The 17,740-nt window shown below is 37.0% G+C and overlaps 1 protein-coding gene across 7 annotated transcripts in view; it reads left to right on the forward strand.

Annotated features, from left to right (window-relative positions):
• The first annotated feature begins 586 nt into the window (after positions 1 to 586).
• Positions 587 to 17,740, forward strand: part of KCNH7 (potassium voltage-gated channel subfamily H member 7) — a 215,353-nt gene continuing 198,199 nt past the window's right edge. For 3 of the 7 annotated variants that reach the window (XM_035332400.1, XM_035332401.1, XM_035332407.1), the window contains exons 1-2: positions 589 to 1,556; positions 3,530 to 3,760. In XM_035332400.1, coding sequence (XP_035188291.1) covers positions 1,481 to 1,556; positions 3,530 to 3,760 — 307 coding nt within the window. In that variant the 5' untranslated portion in view covers positions 589 to 1,480. Of the gene's footprint in view, positions 1,557 to 3,529; positions 3,761 to 17,740 lie in introns of all 7 variants that reach the window. The other 4 variants (XM_035332403.1, XM_035332405.1, XM_035332402.1 and 1 more) reach the window with 4 other exon arrangements.

Below are 17,740 nucleotides of genomic sequence, written 5' to 3' on the forward strand. Positions count from 1 at the left end.
GTGGGAGGCGGTGGTTTGCCGGCTCAATATCCTGTGCTTGATATTACAAAGAACAGGGAGCAGGTGCCCCTCTGTTTTTTTTTTTTTTGTTGTTGTTGTTTTGTTTTGTTTTGTTTTTTCCCCCCTCCCTTTCCCTGTGAGTTTATTAAGAAGCCACCGCTGCTCTGTGCTCCCCTAGAGCTGCCTTTCCAGCACCGCATGGCTGCCCCCAGCTCCCTCCCTGTATCACCTCGCCCGGCTCCCCAGTGCTGAGCGCCCCCCGTTTCCACCTGCTGGGTAGAGCGGAAAGCCCTGATACAACCCCAAAACAGCACGCTCTGCCCTATGGGCTGGTACAGGCCGAGCAGAGCCAGGCCGGGGGGGAAACCCTGGCGCTCCCTGGGCCCAGCCGCGGGCGGCGGCGCCTCGGTGCGGGGCGGGTTCAGCACCGCGGCCAGCTCCGGGCCGGCCCCGGTAGCGGCCGGGCAGCGGCGCCCCCCCGCGCCGAGGGTTCCCCCTGTCTCGACAGGAGGTGTGTGTGTGTGTATGGGGGGGAAGCCCCCGCCTAGGTCGCGCTGCGGAAGGGGAAGGGACGGGCATTAGGGCGGGGAAGGATGCCGAGGACGCCGGTGGTCCCTTGGTCTCTCTCCTCTGCCCCATCACTCCAAACCCACCCTCACCTACGCCCCCCTCCAACACACACACACACCCCACCCGCAGACGGGGCGTGCACCAGGCTGCTTCCCCCGGGCCCTGGCAGCGCCTGGGGCCGCGCTCGGGGGGGGCGGCGGGGCGGGGAAGCGGGGGACGGCCGGAGGTAGCAGGGACCCCCCTTCCATCCCCGCCGCCAGCGCTCCGGGTCACTGCTGCACCCCTGCAGATTCGGCGGAGGGGGGCTGAGGCGCGCCGCGGCTATGCCGGGGTGTAGCTCGTTCCCGATGCCGCTGTTTGTCGCTGAGTTTTGAAGAGATTTATTGGCTGGCTCTTGCTAAGCCACGCTTGAGTAATCCGAGCTGCTGCGCGCCGTGGTGAAGCCCGGAGGGGGGGAACGTCACTCCCTCTGGCAGCGGAGCAACATTAGTCTTCCAGCCCTCCAACCACCGCTACAGCGTCGGAAACTGCCGGGTCACAGCCATTTGCTTTGGAAAATTGGCGATGTTTGGTGCTAGAGATCGATTACCCTTGTAATCTCTTCCCCCCCCCCCCTCCCCCCTGCTTACCCCACCCCTACCGCCCAGACAATAGCGTCCGAGGTCCTCCAGGAAAAAAACAGAAAAGAAAGCGAGGAAAGAAAGAAAGAAAAAGAAAGAAACTGGGGGATGGATCTGACTCCGATAGGAAAAGCGTGTGTCTAGAAGTGGTGCTAATGGGAAGAGATTTCCGAGCTCCAGAGGACGATGATTTGTCACAAAGGGTAGCTGGCTCGGTGCTTTGGGCTGGAGCCGTGTAGGAGATCCTTGGAGAAGTCATTGTGCGCAGAAAGCCGAAGATCTGTACAAACATGCCTGTTCGCAGAGGTCATGTGGCACCACAAAATACATTTTTGGGCACAATCATACGAAAATTTGAAGGGCAAAGTAAGTTCTCTCTTTCTATCTATTTTGCTACAGTAGTTTGATTCTGCTTGTGACTAAGTGGACAGCATCTCCGGACTATTTTAAGTTTGTAGCTTGGGAAGAAAACCCCAGAGGTGAGGAGGGGATCCCTCGCAGGAGTAATGTTGTTTTTGATCTAGAATGCAGATTACCGACTTGAATTATTGAGCTTTTCATTTTTCTTCTCCTATTTCAATGAACAGTTTTTATCTTTGACTGTATCCATGTTGTATAGTTACAGAAGTTATATTTCTTACCTTCTGAACCAGTGAGTTGTCTCTGAAACAGTGTACAGTTTTGTTGTCCATATGGTGGCTAAGAAAATCAGCTAGATTGATTATTGTTGTTATTGTTATTAATTATCATTGTCTTTTCAAAATAAAGCATAACAGGCAGACTTTGATTTAAAGAAACCAAATAATATGCAGAGGAGCTATTAAACAGAAAATATTCTTACCTTGTCATCGTGACTGCATTTTAATATATCTGTCAAATATTTCTGCTTTGTTTATGGAAGCCTAAAGTATCTATCAAACCAGTGCAAATGCATTCTCAGGGAGAGTCTCTGAGGTCTTTTCCAATGCAGCAGTTTTACTACCTGTCGAGGAGGCTGAGAAGCTGAAGTGTTTTTCCTGGATGAACTCTGGTTTACTGTTAACAGTAGGAAGGAACACTTGATGCTTAAAATGAATTTCATTTAGAAACAGTAGTTTTGATATATGTACATTTATTTAAATATTTAGCATATTTTTAGTATCAGTTCAGTGCAAACTCTTAGAGCTAGCTCCAGTTTATATACTTCCTTATACCTAAACATACGTTACCAATTTAATATATTATTTGAGAATAATATAAAGACTGTAGTCCTGACTTTACCAAATGCTAAGTCAATGTTGCTACTTGAGTAGAGTTTTTGTGTCATTTTTATGTTGAGAATATAAAACCCTACCTTTTAAATAGTCAAGTGATAGTGAATATTCAGCATGATTGAAAGATAGTAGAAGACAGCAAGAATGAAATCCTTATTTTTCTCTCCAAATATTGCACTGTGCTCAAAGACTGAACATCTTTAAAATTTTTAAGACTTGTACTGCTAACTTGGTATCACATAAAAAGTCCTTTCTAAAAGTGAGGGGCTTACTAGTGTGATTAACATAAGCAGAAGTTTATGTTATTATCAGTAAATATATAAAAACCGTACATTTGTAATTAAAACTGGAATAGTGTTTTATAGTGGTAAACAGAGACAAATGAAATAACAGTTGAAAGACAACTTTTGAACTTTTCTTGCAGGTGAGGGTTTGGGAAAGCATGCTGGACTAAGGCACAGAACTTCAGTGGACTGAAAAATGTTTGAAACCCCACAGTCTTTGATTCTGATGTACCTTCATATTTATTTTATAAATATAACTTTAAAACAGTCACAGAGAACAAACATTTTTCTTTTTTTTTTTTTTTTTTTTTTTTTCCAGATAGTTTTCTGAAAATACTGACTATGAACTTAATGTCATTCAACTCAGTGAAAGTCCTTACTGAGTAGCCTCAGCTGGTTGGGCTTTATCACTGTAGAACCCCCTTCCCTTCCACCTTCAACCCCCACCCAAAGAAGCTACTAACTTTCAAGGACTTTTCATGGAGTTATGGCTGACAGCATGATACTCATCACCTATGTTTCAGTGAAGCTAAAAAAGAAAAATGTCAAAAGTTTTGCAAAAGACTTTCACAGTCTAGTTTAATTTCCTTAAAAGACAACTATCTTCATTTTTAATGTATTCTAATTTTATTGAATTTTCTTTAAAAGCTATGGATCAAATTAACTCCATTAAATGACTGAAAATCTCTGCATTTCAGGCATCCCAGTGAAAAGAGTGGTTGTTTAGCAGCCATCCATGCAATTGACACTTTATGAAAAGTTGAAAGAGTACTAAAAAATGCATCACTTTCTTTTATTGCAGATAAAAAATTCATCATTGCTAATGCTAGAGTGCAGAATTGTGCTATAATCTACTGCAATGATGGATTCTGTGAGATGACTGGGTTCTCCAGGCCAGATGTCATGCAGAAACCTTGCACCTGTGATTTTCTTCATGGACCAGAGACTAAAAGACATCATATTGCCCAAATTGCTCAAGCACTGCTGGGGTCAGAGGAGAGGAAAGTGGAAGTCACCTATTATCACAAAGATGGTAAAGTCCATTTTTATATTCAAAACTTCTGTGTTTGGTTATCAGTTAAAAGTGTGTATGATCTGCTGGCCAGACCCTTCGCTGGAGTAGGTTGTATCTCCTTTGAAGTCCAGTGAAGTACAATTACGTGTATCAGTAAGGGAATTTGCCCTGAAAGTTGTGGCTCTATAAAGTATTTCACTGTATGCTCACTGTAAGAGCTGAATGATAGAGCTGAATGATAAAGCTGAATGATAGAGCTGAATGATAGAGATGAGTGTAAGAACTTCGAATCAGATGTAAATCTCCTATAGTAAACAGTCCTACAACAATGCAAAGATAACACAAGCACAGAGCAGGAATCTTCTGAATGTTAATTTGTAGGAATTGTTTTATTTCAATTTTAACTTAATTCTGCCAGCCTGGAACCATAGTTTGATTTAAATCCAGTATTTTACTGGATAAAGCACAAAGGGATTGAAAGTAGCAAAAATTGGCCCATAAAGAAGTATTGCCTTATAAAGAAAGAGGCAAATCCTTCTCAGAGATGAGATACTGTGGAGTATCTACATTTGAATCACAAAAGTTATCCTAGAATTATGTTGTCACAGTAACAAATTTGGGATGGTTGAACTATGAAGAGTATCCCTGTTTTACAGTGAAGATTTGGTATAATCTTTTAATACTATTGCTGATATAAGAAAGAGTGGTTAAATCTGCACTTCTGATGCTTTTTTTCCCATTAAGAGAGCACAAAGTGAATAAGCGACTGTATTTGTAGATTAAAAAATGCATATACATGAAATCTAATTATGATACCTAATAGTTACATGTTGGACTTTATTTTTATTACCCAGTGTTACTTACAGAAACACCTGTCTTTCAAACAAATCCAAATTATGAATATGTGGTGTAGCTTATTTCATCACTTGCCATGTATATACTCTTGGGAGAAGGAAAAGGAAATTAATATTCAAATGCTGAGCTTTAATTAGTTCTGGAGAAGTGCCAGTGTGTTGTTTGCATCAATTTTAGATTCACATGTAATGGATGCTCTGTCATTTTAAAGTCACAGAGGTAAACCCTGTTCTTAGTAATTCTGTTGTTATCTTGGAGAAACTTACTATTTTTAGCTTAGGCTGGTATAATTCAGATAGGACTCAGGCCAACCATTCTACCCACACTACCAATATTTAATATTCTTCTTAGCACATTCTCATTACAGTCCTTTGTTCTTAGATCTGGTTTGGTGGTCTGGAGTAGATTTTGTTCAAGACTGGTTGTTGTAGTTGTGCCTTAAACATAGATTTATCAGGAGACCTGACTCTGTGTGTCTGTACACATCTAGCCTGTGTTTGCGTTAACTTGGCATGTGTTAAAAATAATATTGCAAAAGGAGAATGTCATTGCTAACTTTCACAGCCACAAGCCTGGAGCACTGTTTTGAGATCTGGTTATTTAAAAACGCTTCAGTCTCCCACGATAATGGGAGGCAGGAAAGGCACTTTAACTATCTTAACTACTGCATAGCTATCTATCAGTTACCCTAAATAAGTATTTTTCTATAATGCTTAATCATGCAACACATCATAATCTATTTGAGGCCAAAGTAAAACTGACCACAAAAATTGCTATATCCTGTGTAAATAGTTTTGAATTTTGAACTACATTATAAATGGCAGTTATGGATTATTCAGTGTAAACACTCTCATGCATAAAAGGTTTTCAGTAACTTCCCTGCTGTGAATAGTTGCCTTAAATTGAAAGATTACTAGACTATATTGTACGTTCAAAGGTGAATGAATTTCAAAAGCTACAAACAATATTTCTAGACAAATGTGTGTTGAATGTCTGAAAAATATACTGGTCAAAATTACTTATCATGCACTATATACACTGCAAAATTTAAACAACAGGTGACTTTAAAAAAAAAAATTAAAATTTTGAGTCACTGGTTATAGGCAAATATTAACAAAATACAAGATAGGTCTGATGCTCAAGTGTATAACTCCCAGACAACTTGATCAGACTTTTTTGCTTCATTCCACATAATTTTAAATTTCTTTACAAAATGTGAGAAAAAGTTCTGAAGTTTGTGTGGTATTACAAAATTTAAGCTACTTGTATGATTGAAATAATAAATTTCAGTAAACATAGTTAATATTTGTACTTCGCTTTTCATCTAAAATTCGGAAATATGTTTATATAGAACTATATACAGAGTAGTGACAGCTAATAAGGACTTTCTCTGGGTTCTGAAGCAGAATAAATTTAAATAATTTTCTAAACATTTGAGAGTTTAGTGCCTGGTTAGTTGTTTATTTTTTTGTTTATTAGTGTGAGTGAATATGAGAATTCTTTCAGAGCTCAATACCAACACAATTAGAAGTTTAACTTATTCTATGTGAGTAATCCGAGTTATTTTAATGAACTGCCCACTGCTTGAAAGTTTGTTTTAACATTATATACATACATATTTCATAGCCACCCTTTGTGTGATGTGCTTTACATAATACTTAAGCACAGAGTGGAGAATGGCAGCTCATGAAGTTGTCAATGGCTTAAGGTTCTGCCGACAGACGTTTCTGAAGACCATATTACAGAGTCCTCAATAAATGCCCAGTGAAATGCAAATAAAATCTTATTCCCTCTTACTTACTCTATATAAGATACTGTTTACATTATTTTTTTTTTAGTGCATCAAGTAAAGAAAGTGTCAGTGGGATCATACATCTGCTCACTTGTAAAGCTAGTTTGTAATCAGAAGTCCAGCAAAGCAGATAGCAGAAAGAGAATCACTATATAACTAATTATTCTTCTTTTAGATTATGAATACCACCTCACATAGTTTTAAAATGAGGCAGGTTGAAACTTCAACTTAAAAGGAACTTTCTGCATTAGAAAAACAATATTGCATTGTCCTGGTTTCAGTTAGTGTCTTAATCTGTCCTAACTGAAACCAAGACATGCATACACACTACACTGGATGTTAGGATTCTAATGTTCTCTACTGATCTATAACCTACTTTTCTAGATTAAAAAAAAATAAAAAAAAAATAGGCAAGACTTTGAGTTTTAAACATCTTGATTATGATAGACTGAATGTTGCTGTTTGTTGCTTTAATTTTTAGGCTAGATCACACATCTTAAGAGAAGGGGGCAGAAGAATGGGAAATTTTTTGAGGCAGGCTGATCTTCCAAAAATGGCAGCTGTTTGAATCGACGCTGCTTTAAAAATGAAAGACAAGACAGAATGGTCAAAGGAGAATGGAAATTCAATATATTACGGTTTTATAAATGTATTACCTATACTAGGCATATTTCCCTTAGCTCTGTGCAGAATGGGGAGGGTGTAGAGGAGACAGGGAGAACATTTGTGAGAGCTCTGTATAATTGTTTCAGTGGCATGAAGTTGGAATGGCAGCATTACTTACACAACCAGCAGGCCCTGTCCCAACCACGTTGACTTCCCATATTTACGGAAGTTTTTAACATTTGCAGCTAACAGCCTTACTACAATATTTCTATCAGAATGAGATTGATAGCCTACATTTGGTTTGAATTTCTTCCCACTCAGTTTTCTTTTTAGAAGGTTATTTGCACAATCTAGACTATTCAGATTATTCTAATCCTCTGTCCTGTTAGAGTAGAGCCACAGTAAACAATTACGTAGCTATTAAAAGAATTAACAACTAGTGAGGAAAACAGTTAATAGGAACAGATGGATGCCAGAACTAGTGGTCCAAATTCATAGTTTGTCATCACACAAGAAGCTCTCACTGGAACTACATATAGGATTAAGGACTCAAAGAATTCTTTTTTTTTTTTTTTTTTTTTTGTAAATAGCCCTTTAATTAGAAATAAATAAATAAAATAAAAAACATGCAAATTAATGCAGATAAATGACAAGAAATATTCTTTTGAAACATACTTTTTAAATCTTACCTATAAGGCATCTGCTTAAATCAAAAATTATATACTGATATTAAAGTAACTGTATAGAATGTTCATCACTATCTCACAATTTCCACAAGTTATATAGCTATATGATCTGCATTATAGTTAAAGGTAAGATATTGTTTATACTGGATATCAATTCTTATTTTAATAAAGTTATTTGTGGTGAAAATGTTTGACAGCTCTTCCTTTGAGGACTCCATTTTGCAGTTTAAGTCATTATTGCATAAATCATTCTTGACAGCTGTAAAATATTGCTTGAGGTGGTAAAGCTGTAAAGCTTTTGACATAAAAAGTATAATTGTTTTGGGACTGAGAATTGATATATAATAATCAGAAATTCCAGTGAATACTTTGTTACTTCTTATTCTGTGTTTTAAATGTTTATGCTTATAAAGTATACCTGTTAGACAGAAGGACATCATTTATGCTTATACTATAAACAGCAGATATTCTAGATGCACTACAGAAGGATATAGGGTTGAGCAAATATAAGATTAAGCAATTATTTGCAGGGTGCTTATAAACTTCTCAAATCACTTGCCACTTACCTAGTTTGAGAAATGTAATTTGCTGCAACTAACTGCAAATTAAACATAATTGTATTTTTAAAATACATTAAGGTTCCAAGCTAATTTTTTTATGGCCTTTTAAGCTCTTTTTTGAGGATAAGAAGATAAATTTTTTTAAAATGTAAACATATTGACCCAGTGAAAAAGGTAATAAGTATTCTTTAATACAAAGATCAGGACTTAATGTAGAAGTTCTGCATCTAACCTTCAGCCAGCACAGGCCTTTTATCACCTTTTTGTGTTCCATAAATGCTGTGAGCCTACCAATCAATTAAAAATTACAACCAAAACCGAAGAACCTTGTATGTAAAGTCCACTTAGATTAACATGAGGCTAAGACTGCAGTTTTGACTGTAGATTCGATGTGTTAGCCATGGCTGATGTGAAAGGTGAATGAAACAAATCAGTCTGTAATACATTAGTAGTACAAAGTACTACTGCATTTTGATAAAGAACATTTTTCCCCTTCATCTAAACCCTGTCTAAAATAACCCGGTCTTAATGCAAGTTTTTTTCCAAACATTCTTAAAAATAAAATTTCTTGGAACAAATCCAGAATATTTATGAAGGTGTTGAACTATTAGAAATAGATGCTCTTCTGTTGTGTCTGTAGAGTAATGTAGGTAATATTTGTCCTGAGAAGACAAAACTTTTGCCTGTCCCATTCAGCATTGCTGGTTTTGTGGCAGGGAGCCTCATAAGCAGCAAGCTGATAACTCAGCGATCACCCATCCCAGTCTAGCTATGGCTTCTGTGCCTGCCCAGAACTGTGGGTCACTTCTTGCTCACTTTTCACATAGGATACCTAATGGTTTAATCAGCTTTCAGAAATGTTGAGTAGGCTTCTGTATGGACCAATTTCAACCATATTTCCCAATTGCTTGGTTTTCTAATAAATTCTTTTTCTCTTCTCAAGTTAAGATGAATTTATTTTCAATAAGGAGGGGGGCTTGAATATTTTTTCCCCTTTTCATGTATTCCTACTAATGAAAGACATTACCTAACTAAAAAGGAACAAAAATTAAACTGTCTTTAAAATTATTCTCTTTATATCAGGGTTGAGGGTATGCTTAGATACATTTAATTTTAACAAATAAGAATACAACTACTATTATTACAGCAACTGCATCTTTAATAGAAAAATAAATCTTACAGGGTTTGGAAAAATGTCTTCTGACAGTTTTAAGTTCTTCTACGGCACAAATAAAAAAACCTGCAGGATAATGAATCAGGAAGAGTCTTTCATTTCAGTACAGTGTCTAGGGGGAACTCTTCTAGCACTGGACTTTCATAGCGCAGGTTTATGGCAGGATTCAGAAAGTCACAGGGTGAACTTACACTAATTAAGGGACAGATTTCCCTTGCTTGAGCTACAAAGAATTAATGGTTGTTGACTGTAGAAAATAGACTCCCACAGTAGTAAGAAAGGTGTCACATTTTGGAGTCAAATAGCACTATAAGTTTATCATATGATACACATTCATTTTTTTTTTTTTTTCCTAGACTGTTTAAAATAATAATAACCTATGGAGTGGAGTTTAATCTTTTAATCAGGCATTGCCTAACAAAGTTTTATCTCCTTTGAATATGCTCTTCTCAGTTTTAGGGAAAGCTATTTTATTTCTGGTGTATGAGACAAGAAGAGCTGCTAGTCTGTTTATTTGGTGTGGTTTCACACAATCTTATTGTGTACTCTTTCTATGTTCAGTTTGTGTCCTTTCAAATGTCACATTCTAATAAGAGAATTTTTCCATACTCCTGATTTGTGTTATTGATTAATTCTTTTCTCAACTGAACTTGATCACATATTATAAAGAAAGAGGTGTAGGGAGCAAATCAGACCTTACAAGAGACTTGGGAATAGAGTAACTGTTTTTCTAACAGCACCCTTATGCATACTTTGTATTATACAAACTTCAGAATGACACACTTTGAATAGTACCGATGTTGACATTGGTGCTGATCTCTCCGGTTCTACACAATGAAAAGAGAATACTGGTGTGGAGTGGATTTTACCTTAGTGGTTTTAAGTCCAGTTTTAAACTGTTCCTTACATATTTGACAGTGTATGACTCAGTTTATATGCTAGACAGTCTGTTCCAAGTTTTTCAACCAAGTATGAAAAAGTTTAATCAAGCAGCATGGGAAGCACATTAACCAAGACCAAGCTGACTGTGTAAATTGCTAACTAACTCTGGAAACCACGTATCTCAAAAGTAATCAGAACTGTAGCTGAGAACCAAGATCAAGGCAGAGCAGATGCATGACAATGGCAGTGGGACTCTAGGCTTGATAGTTACAGCTGCTTTCATAGTCTACGTAGCTGAAAGTTCACATCCGAGGTGAGAAGTACTGATCTTATAATTTTGTATACCTTGAATTTTTCAGTATGGTATACTGTTTTGTGTTTTTTTGTTTGTTTTGTTTTGTTTTGTTTTAAAGAGAATAACATACATATTTGAATAATCTTCTAGAAATTTCATTAAAATGTCATTTCAAAAGCAGAATTCCAGCCATTGCAACTCACATACTCACAAGAAGCTTTTGGACCTCCAATATTTCCATAGATGCCCCATTTAAGATCCCTCACTAACCTCCAGGTATAATACAGCTTTTTTCATTTCTGCTTTTCTTAATTTCTTTCATTCTGTAATCCCAGTGAAATCTATCAGTAAACATCACCACAAATAATACCAAAATGCAGTCAAAAAAAAAAAAAAAAAAAAAAAAAGGTCAAAGTAAATATTATAAAGGGGAGATCTTGTTGTCTTTTCCTGTTTCATCAGCCACAATCTAGTTACAGATTTCATTATACCTACTCTTGATAATGACTCCTATTATAGCACTGAACTGTTATCCAGAGGGAAATATATATATATATATACATATATATTCCAGCTTCATTGTTAACAAAGAAGAGAGATATCATCAAAACCTAAAAATGGTAATTAAATGTCAATACTGTTAACTATATCTTTGCTGATAATTAAGTGGAAATTACAAGAAGAAAGCTTAGGCCAGAAATCACAGCTGCCTTCAGTACTTCCCTGCTTACTGAAAGTTCTTGCTTTCCCATTCTTGTTCTTTCTTAGTATCGCATAGTCAATAAAAATAATTTCTTTTATATTCTGACATGTCCTCATTTAAATTACTGATTTGCCACATGAGACTGCAGTAGAAAACAAAGTCGTGCCTAAACGTTCAGCTCAGAAAAACACAGCGGTTTCCTTCAGATACGGAGAAATTATTACAATACCCAAATACACTAATCCTTAACATTATCAGATTGTGAATTGTTGGCCTCTTTAAAGCAAATACATGGGACTAGAGTGTAACTGATTGTTTCTGCACCCAGAATCACTCCTAATGACCCAAGAGCTAGATAGCAATGCCTACAAATACAGGACTTGGCTTGTGTACCTACAGCTTTCACAGAATTAAACTGCTACATTTAATTTTTGCAACACTAAAAATCCTGGTCTTTAGGTGTAAGCCCACAGCTGGTGGGGACACATTATACCACTGATAAGTAGTGTCAGCTGGATTTGAGTTTCTACATACAAAGGAAGCTATAGGGAAAAAAATAAAAAAATAAAAAATTAGAAGATGGACAAAACATGTCTTCACTTTAATCCACAGGATAAGGGGCAAAGATGACTTCAGACCAAGGATAGATATGTATTACTTTTTTTCTTCTTCTTAAAGCTAGGTTGCTTGAAAAACAGTTAATCATCATGTAAATATACTTCATCACTAACACATGTGTTTTAAAGCACTTATTCCCAGCTGTTCTCAGACTTTGGAGACTGTGCCTTTGTAAGAATATTTATTTCTTAAGAGAATTCTCTGCTGCTTTTCATTAAAATCAATGCAAGTGTGTCTCTGAAAATAGCTTGCAAATTTCCTCCTTTCAAAACTCATTTGTGCCAATCTGCTTTACTCCTTCCTCTCTGGAAACAAAATGCTGGATAATCTCATTAGTATTTTGCATGTTTATGGCTATTGTACAGGAAAGCTTTTCTTTTTGTAGTTTCAGAACACCATAAATCTCAGAGTCCATAAATCCTATTGTCATGGTATTTAAGGTAAAACACTGCTGCTGCTCTGTCTACTTGCTTGAAAAAATGCTTTCAGTTTACAAATGGGAATGGAAGGAAACCTTAAGTGCAGGTCATTTTTAATAATGATAATAAAAGAAAAGAAAATGTGATCCTTTTTTCCATAGTAAATGCCTAACATCATTTTTGCTTGATAAAGCATACCAAGAATCAACACCAAAGTCCATCAAACAGAAATGATACTTTACAAAAGGATTATTTCTGAAGCCCATTGGTAACCCTTAGACAACGTACCATGTTATGTGAGAGAGTAACAGCCCTGAAGTACAAAACCAGGTATCTATAAATCAATATTTGAGCCTTGCCTGTGGATTAATGGAGCAGTACACAAGCTGGTGTGAAAAGACACCCGATGTATAACATCAGTCCTGACCAGGTGTGTGTTGGTCCACAGTTTAGAGGATCATTAGTGCTTCTGTAAGTTACACTGATTGCCTATGGCAACAAGAATGTGAGGTGGCACAGAAGTGGCTTTAGTGCTTTTAATCACAGATTCTCAAAGAAAAGTTTTGAAGATTGATAGAGTAAAGCTTGAGCACTGATTTTGGGTGACAATAAATCTGTATAAAGATGTAGTTTCTCTTTGTCCCCAAGCCAGGAAATCCATTCTCTCATGCTATATGCAGAAATGGGGTCTAAATAGCTGCTCTCGAATACTAAAAAGTTAATTAAAAACTACTAACTGCTGCTCCAGCTACATACAGAATTACTGTCTGCCATGTGTGATGTTTTTAGTTCAGGTCCTAGGTGCAGGTAGTATCCTCCTTCTCTGGTTACTGTTTATTTAGAGTGGAAACGAGGTTTCTTTGTGGTCCACAGATAACTCCCTAGCCAAAAGGTATGTGATTCTATTTTGTAAAAATAAGTACACAAATCAAGAACATAGCAGCTGAAGAAGTGTTATGGGTGGACCATGCAGGTCTATTTACATTCTTTTCTGGTAGTTGTTTTTTGACTTCATTTATAAAGAATCATCCCGTGGCAGCTGAATTGCCAGTAGTGTTACTGTCTCTGCAGAACCCAACATATGCAAAACAAAATTATTAGCCAGATAAATATATTCTGTGGGGATGCTTTTCTTTCAAACATGATTTCTCTCACATTGTTATGTGCAAGAGTTATTATCCCTGCTCCATGGGAACAAAGTAAATTGATTCCTTTTTAAGTAATATTTTGGTATTAATCCATTTTCCTTGAGATCATTTTCCTGTAAATAAAAACATGAATAAAACACTTTATTTCTACTTGCTGATGAATTCAAGAAAACATATCAACTGAGATGAAATGACAGAGGAAAAAATATATATCTTTCAACTTAATTGTTACCTGGAAAGTAAATTATCCAAACTAATTTTTGCCACAGGTCCTAAAATATCAGGCATCACATATCATAGGTATGAAGGTCACACTGAGATACAACTACTGCAAGAGAAATGACACATAAAATGAAGAAATGAACATAAACTTTTACATGTGAATGCAAATTTAAGATTAGATTTTAAATTATTATAATTATTGTGTCATATATATATATTATGTAAGGACAGGTTTCCCTCTCATGACATTTAACAGCTTTTAGGAACTGCCAAAATTACTCCCTGCCCCATCAAAAAAGGATATTTTATAGTTCACAACAGTTTTAGAAATAAAGCAACATTCTTAGGAAATGCTAAATCATGGGAAGTCTTAACTGAACAGCAAATTAAAGTGACTCCTAATGAGCTGACTAATGAAGTGCCTGTTACCTTGAAAGAGGATGATTACTCTTGAAAAGCTTATAGTCCAAACTGTCATTCTCTACTGATTTTTTTCACTGTCCCCCTCTCTTTTCTAAGACAGTACACCAAGGTGGTATAGTAGTATTTCCCAGTATGAATAAGAATGTGTATACAAAACAAAGAAACAAAACACTACCAAAATAATAATAATAATAATAATAATAATATTTAAAAAAAAAATGCCCCAGTCCAAGAAATGAATATGAAGAGGCAGATTGAGAAAAGATATGAAGCAGGGGATAGTTCTGAAAAACAATCTCTATTAGGAATTGCATTGAATAGGTATAATTCTTAAGGCAGTATTTCAAACCATAGGCCAGGTCTGAGAAAGAGACATCCTAGGGATGATTCAGTTGATGACATGTCTCTGTCCTGTGTGTAAAATGAGAATTTATAGATAAATGACATCTTCTCCTAGAGAGGATACATACTGTAATGATTTTCAAGTGCAGGAATGAGGTTAGAGACAGCTGGGGTTGTTCTCAGATGAAGAAGGGGCCAAAGTGTTTTCTACTGTTTCCACAGGGAAACAAAGGTGGAATCAAGCCATGTTCATCTTTCCCTCATGTAAACCCTGTATCAAGCAGGGTATCCAAATTTAATACAGAAACTAGAACTGCCAAATAAATGACCAAAAAAAAAAACAAAAACCAAAAAAACGTAGGAGGCTTTCTTAAGAAAGTTCAGTGACTGCTAAGCTCACATTTTTGTGAAAAATTTTTTGCAACTTTCATGTTGGACTTTGTTGTGATAGTTGTAGCACTTATTCAGGGGAATCATGAATCAGTCATAGAGAGCCTATGAATCATTCTTACACATCAATAAAAGAAAGCAAAACTTTATCTTATCTGAGTATTATTGTCTTTAAGTGGTGATTCATGTATCATATAATTAACAAGGGTTTATTTCCTCCCCAAAACAAACAACTCCCTCTCCAAACAACCCCTTAAAATAACTGAAATTTCATCAGATTCTAGTTTGATTCAGCTTTTATAGGTGTGTATAACGGAGTCTTTCCTACATCATCCTGTATACTTGTGAGAGTTACATAAATTTACCAATGGGACAATGGACATCTCTGCAGGGTAGAGTACATTTGTTCAGATCCAGCTAGCTCATCTCTAAACTTGATATATTAACCAGGGATATATTCTCATAATGTAGTCTGGATTGTAACCTTTTCCTCTCGGATCTCACTGTTTGTTTGTAGTTCACTTTTTAGAAACTGGCTCAATCTGTATAACATGTAATGCTTTGTTTCACATGGGAGTCTTTAAATAGCAATCACTCAGCTGTTTGTTTTCAGGAAGCATTCTGTAGCACTTTTTACTAGGGGTCCAAAGCTGGACACACTGTTCTTAGTATGATCTAATGAGTCTGAGGAAAGGGGAGGAATCACTTTCTGCTATCTACTGGCCATGTGCCTGATGGTCCAACCCTGCACGTTGTTAGCCTGGACATGGCTAGACATATTTCTCAAGAGATCCCTGAGTCAGTCCTCTTTCATCAGTAGTTCCTCCCATCTTTGAACTATGTCTCATGTGACACAAATGTTTCCCACACTGGTGTAGTCCCAAAGCTGGGGACAACATTGGGGCAGTGAATATATTAAGTTCATCAGCCTTTTCTGCAGCCACTATCAATAAATCACCCTCCCTGCTCAGCAGCAGACTCACATAATACTTGTTTATTCTTTTTCTGCTAACACAGCTAGCAACAGAAGCTCTTTTTGCTGCCCCTGGTATCCCTAGAGTTTCTAGCTCAGCTTTTCCTTTTCCAAGACCGTCTCAGCATGCCTGAGCAATGCTTCTATATTCCTCCTTTGTAGGCTGCCCTTGCTTCTTCCTCCTTTATACGTTCTTTTTGCACTGGAGGGTAGTCATGAGTTCCCCACTGAGCCAGCTGGTATCCTGATATATTTACTCATTTTTCTGAGTATTCAGATGGACTGCTGATGTGCTTGAGAGAGGGTGTTTCATCTACATCCTCTTGAAAGTTTGGATAACTAATGAGTTGGTTGCCATATTTTTTTTCTTAATTCAGTAAGTGTAGGTATTTTCCACATCTTTCATTACACTAATTGGCATTCTGTACAACTTTTATAGACTCCTCTTGTTTGAATGCTCAACATTATGTCAGTTTTATACATTAAATTTGGCATAACTTAGGTATAGTTATGCATGCATTAGGAAATCCTGTGTATGTTGAAAATTAAAAATAGCTGAAATTGCCACCTAGATATGATCTGCCACAAGGCCTTTTATAAATGTCATTGCTAATGTGTTACATGGTATAAATCCTATGCTGATACCCATTATATTGTGAGTAACTATATGTGGTATATGTGTTTTCTTGTACTGGTGGCCAATCTGCCTGGCTTGTTAGGCACCTGTCTGTTTTTCATACAAATGTGTTTGAGTTCAGAAAACAGATCTTCTAATGCTTACTTTACCACAGATCATCATTTGGATCATCACCAATCATTTGGACAGCTTGATGCTAAAGATAAATGCAATGGAGTTCTTCTTTTAAGTTTTAGAAGCAGTTCATCGTCTTACACTGGGAGATAAATGCAACTGCCATTGGCAAACAATTAAGGCATCCCTGACATATGTCATTCAGCACTACATTTCCATCATTAGAGATGTGCAGAAGACAGATCTTCCAAGAGAGAAATATTTTTCACATCGTGTGGAATTCTTGTAGTACTTTTAGTAGTGAGGCAACACCACTGAAACACTTTGTCATTTTGGAAGAAAAAGTTCATTGCCAACATCTCCTTACACAGATAACACAGTAAAAGACAGCACTTACATGGCAAAAAACAGCTCTTCCTTCTCCATTTCTCTTCTGCCACATTTTATTTTGTTTCTTCAAGTAATGATGGACATACTTTCTAACTGATATGCCTTATGCTCTTTCTTCCAGGTTAGTGAGATAGAAATCTTCTATTTCCTTTAAGGGTTAATACTGATCTTACCTTTAGGCTGATGCAGGCAAATACCCAATCAATATCCCCATGTGCTGACTGCCTCCTGACAGGAGCTCAGCACCTCCAGCTGCCAGCGCTGATGGTATTCAGCACCCTGCCAGAGCAGGACCCTAACAAATGGAGCACCGTGTGTCAGCAACAGAGTGTGGGGTATGCTGCAGGTTTTGTGGCACTCTGGTGCTGTCAGATACATGGTTTTAAGCAGTGCTCCCCCCAAATACTCATCATGTAGGGATTTGATTCCATCTGAGCGTATTAGAAAAGATAACTGAGACATGATCTCACTGGTTAAATCACCCCAGCTTGGTGGCCTGCCAGAGTATCCAGATCTGTAACTCATTCCTTGTTTTCTTTCAGTTCTTTATATAGAGACAAGGACTGCTAAACAAACACAATGTGACAATTAAAGCATATTTAATTAATATTATTAATGATGAATTCAACTGCTGTTTGAAGGTGTTGATAAGCTTCATTAAATATACTTCCACTGACTAAAACAGCACTGATGATATTTTTAATTTTATTAAAATATTTTTTCTCCCCCCTATGCTTGCATATTTGACACTTTCAAATATGTTTGTTTC

Source organism: Oxyura jamaicensis, chromosome 7 (assembly GCF_011077185.1).
Source record: "Oxyura jamaicensis isolate SHBP4307 breed ruddy duck chromosome 7, BPBGC_Ojam_1.0, whole genome shotgun sequence".
In the NCBI taxonomy this organism is placed as follows: domain Eukaryota; kingdom Metazoa; phylum Chordata; class Aves; order Anseriformes; family Anatidae; genus Oxyura; species Oxyura jamaicensis.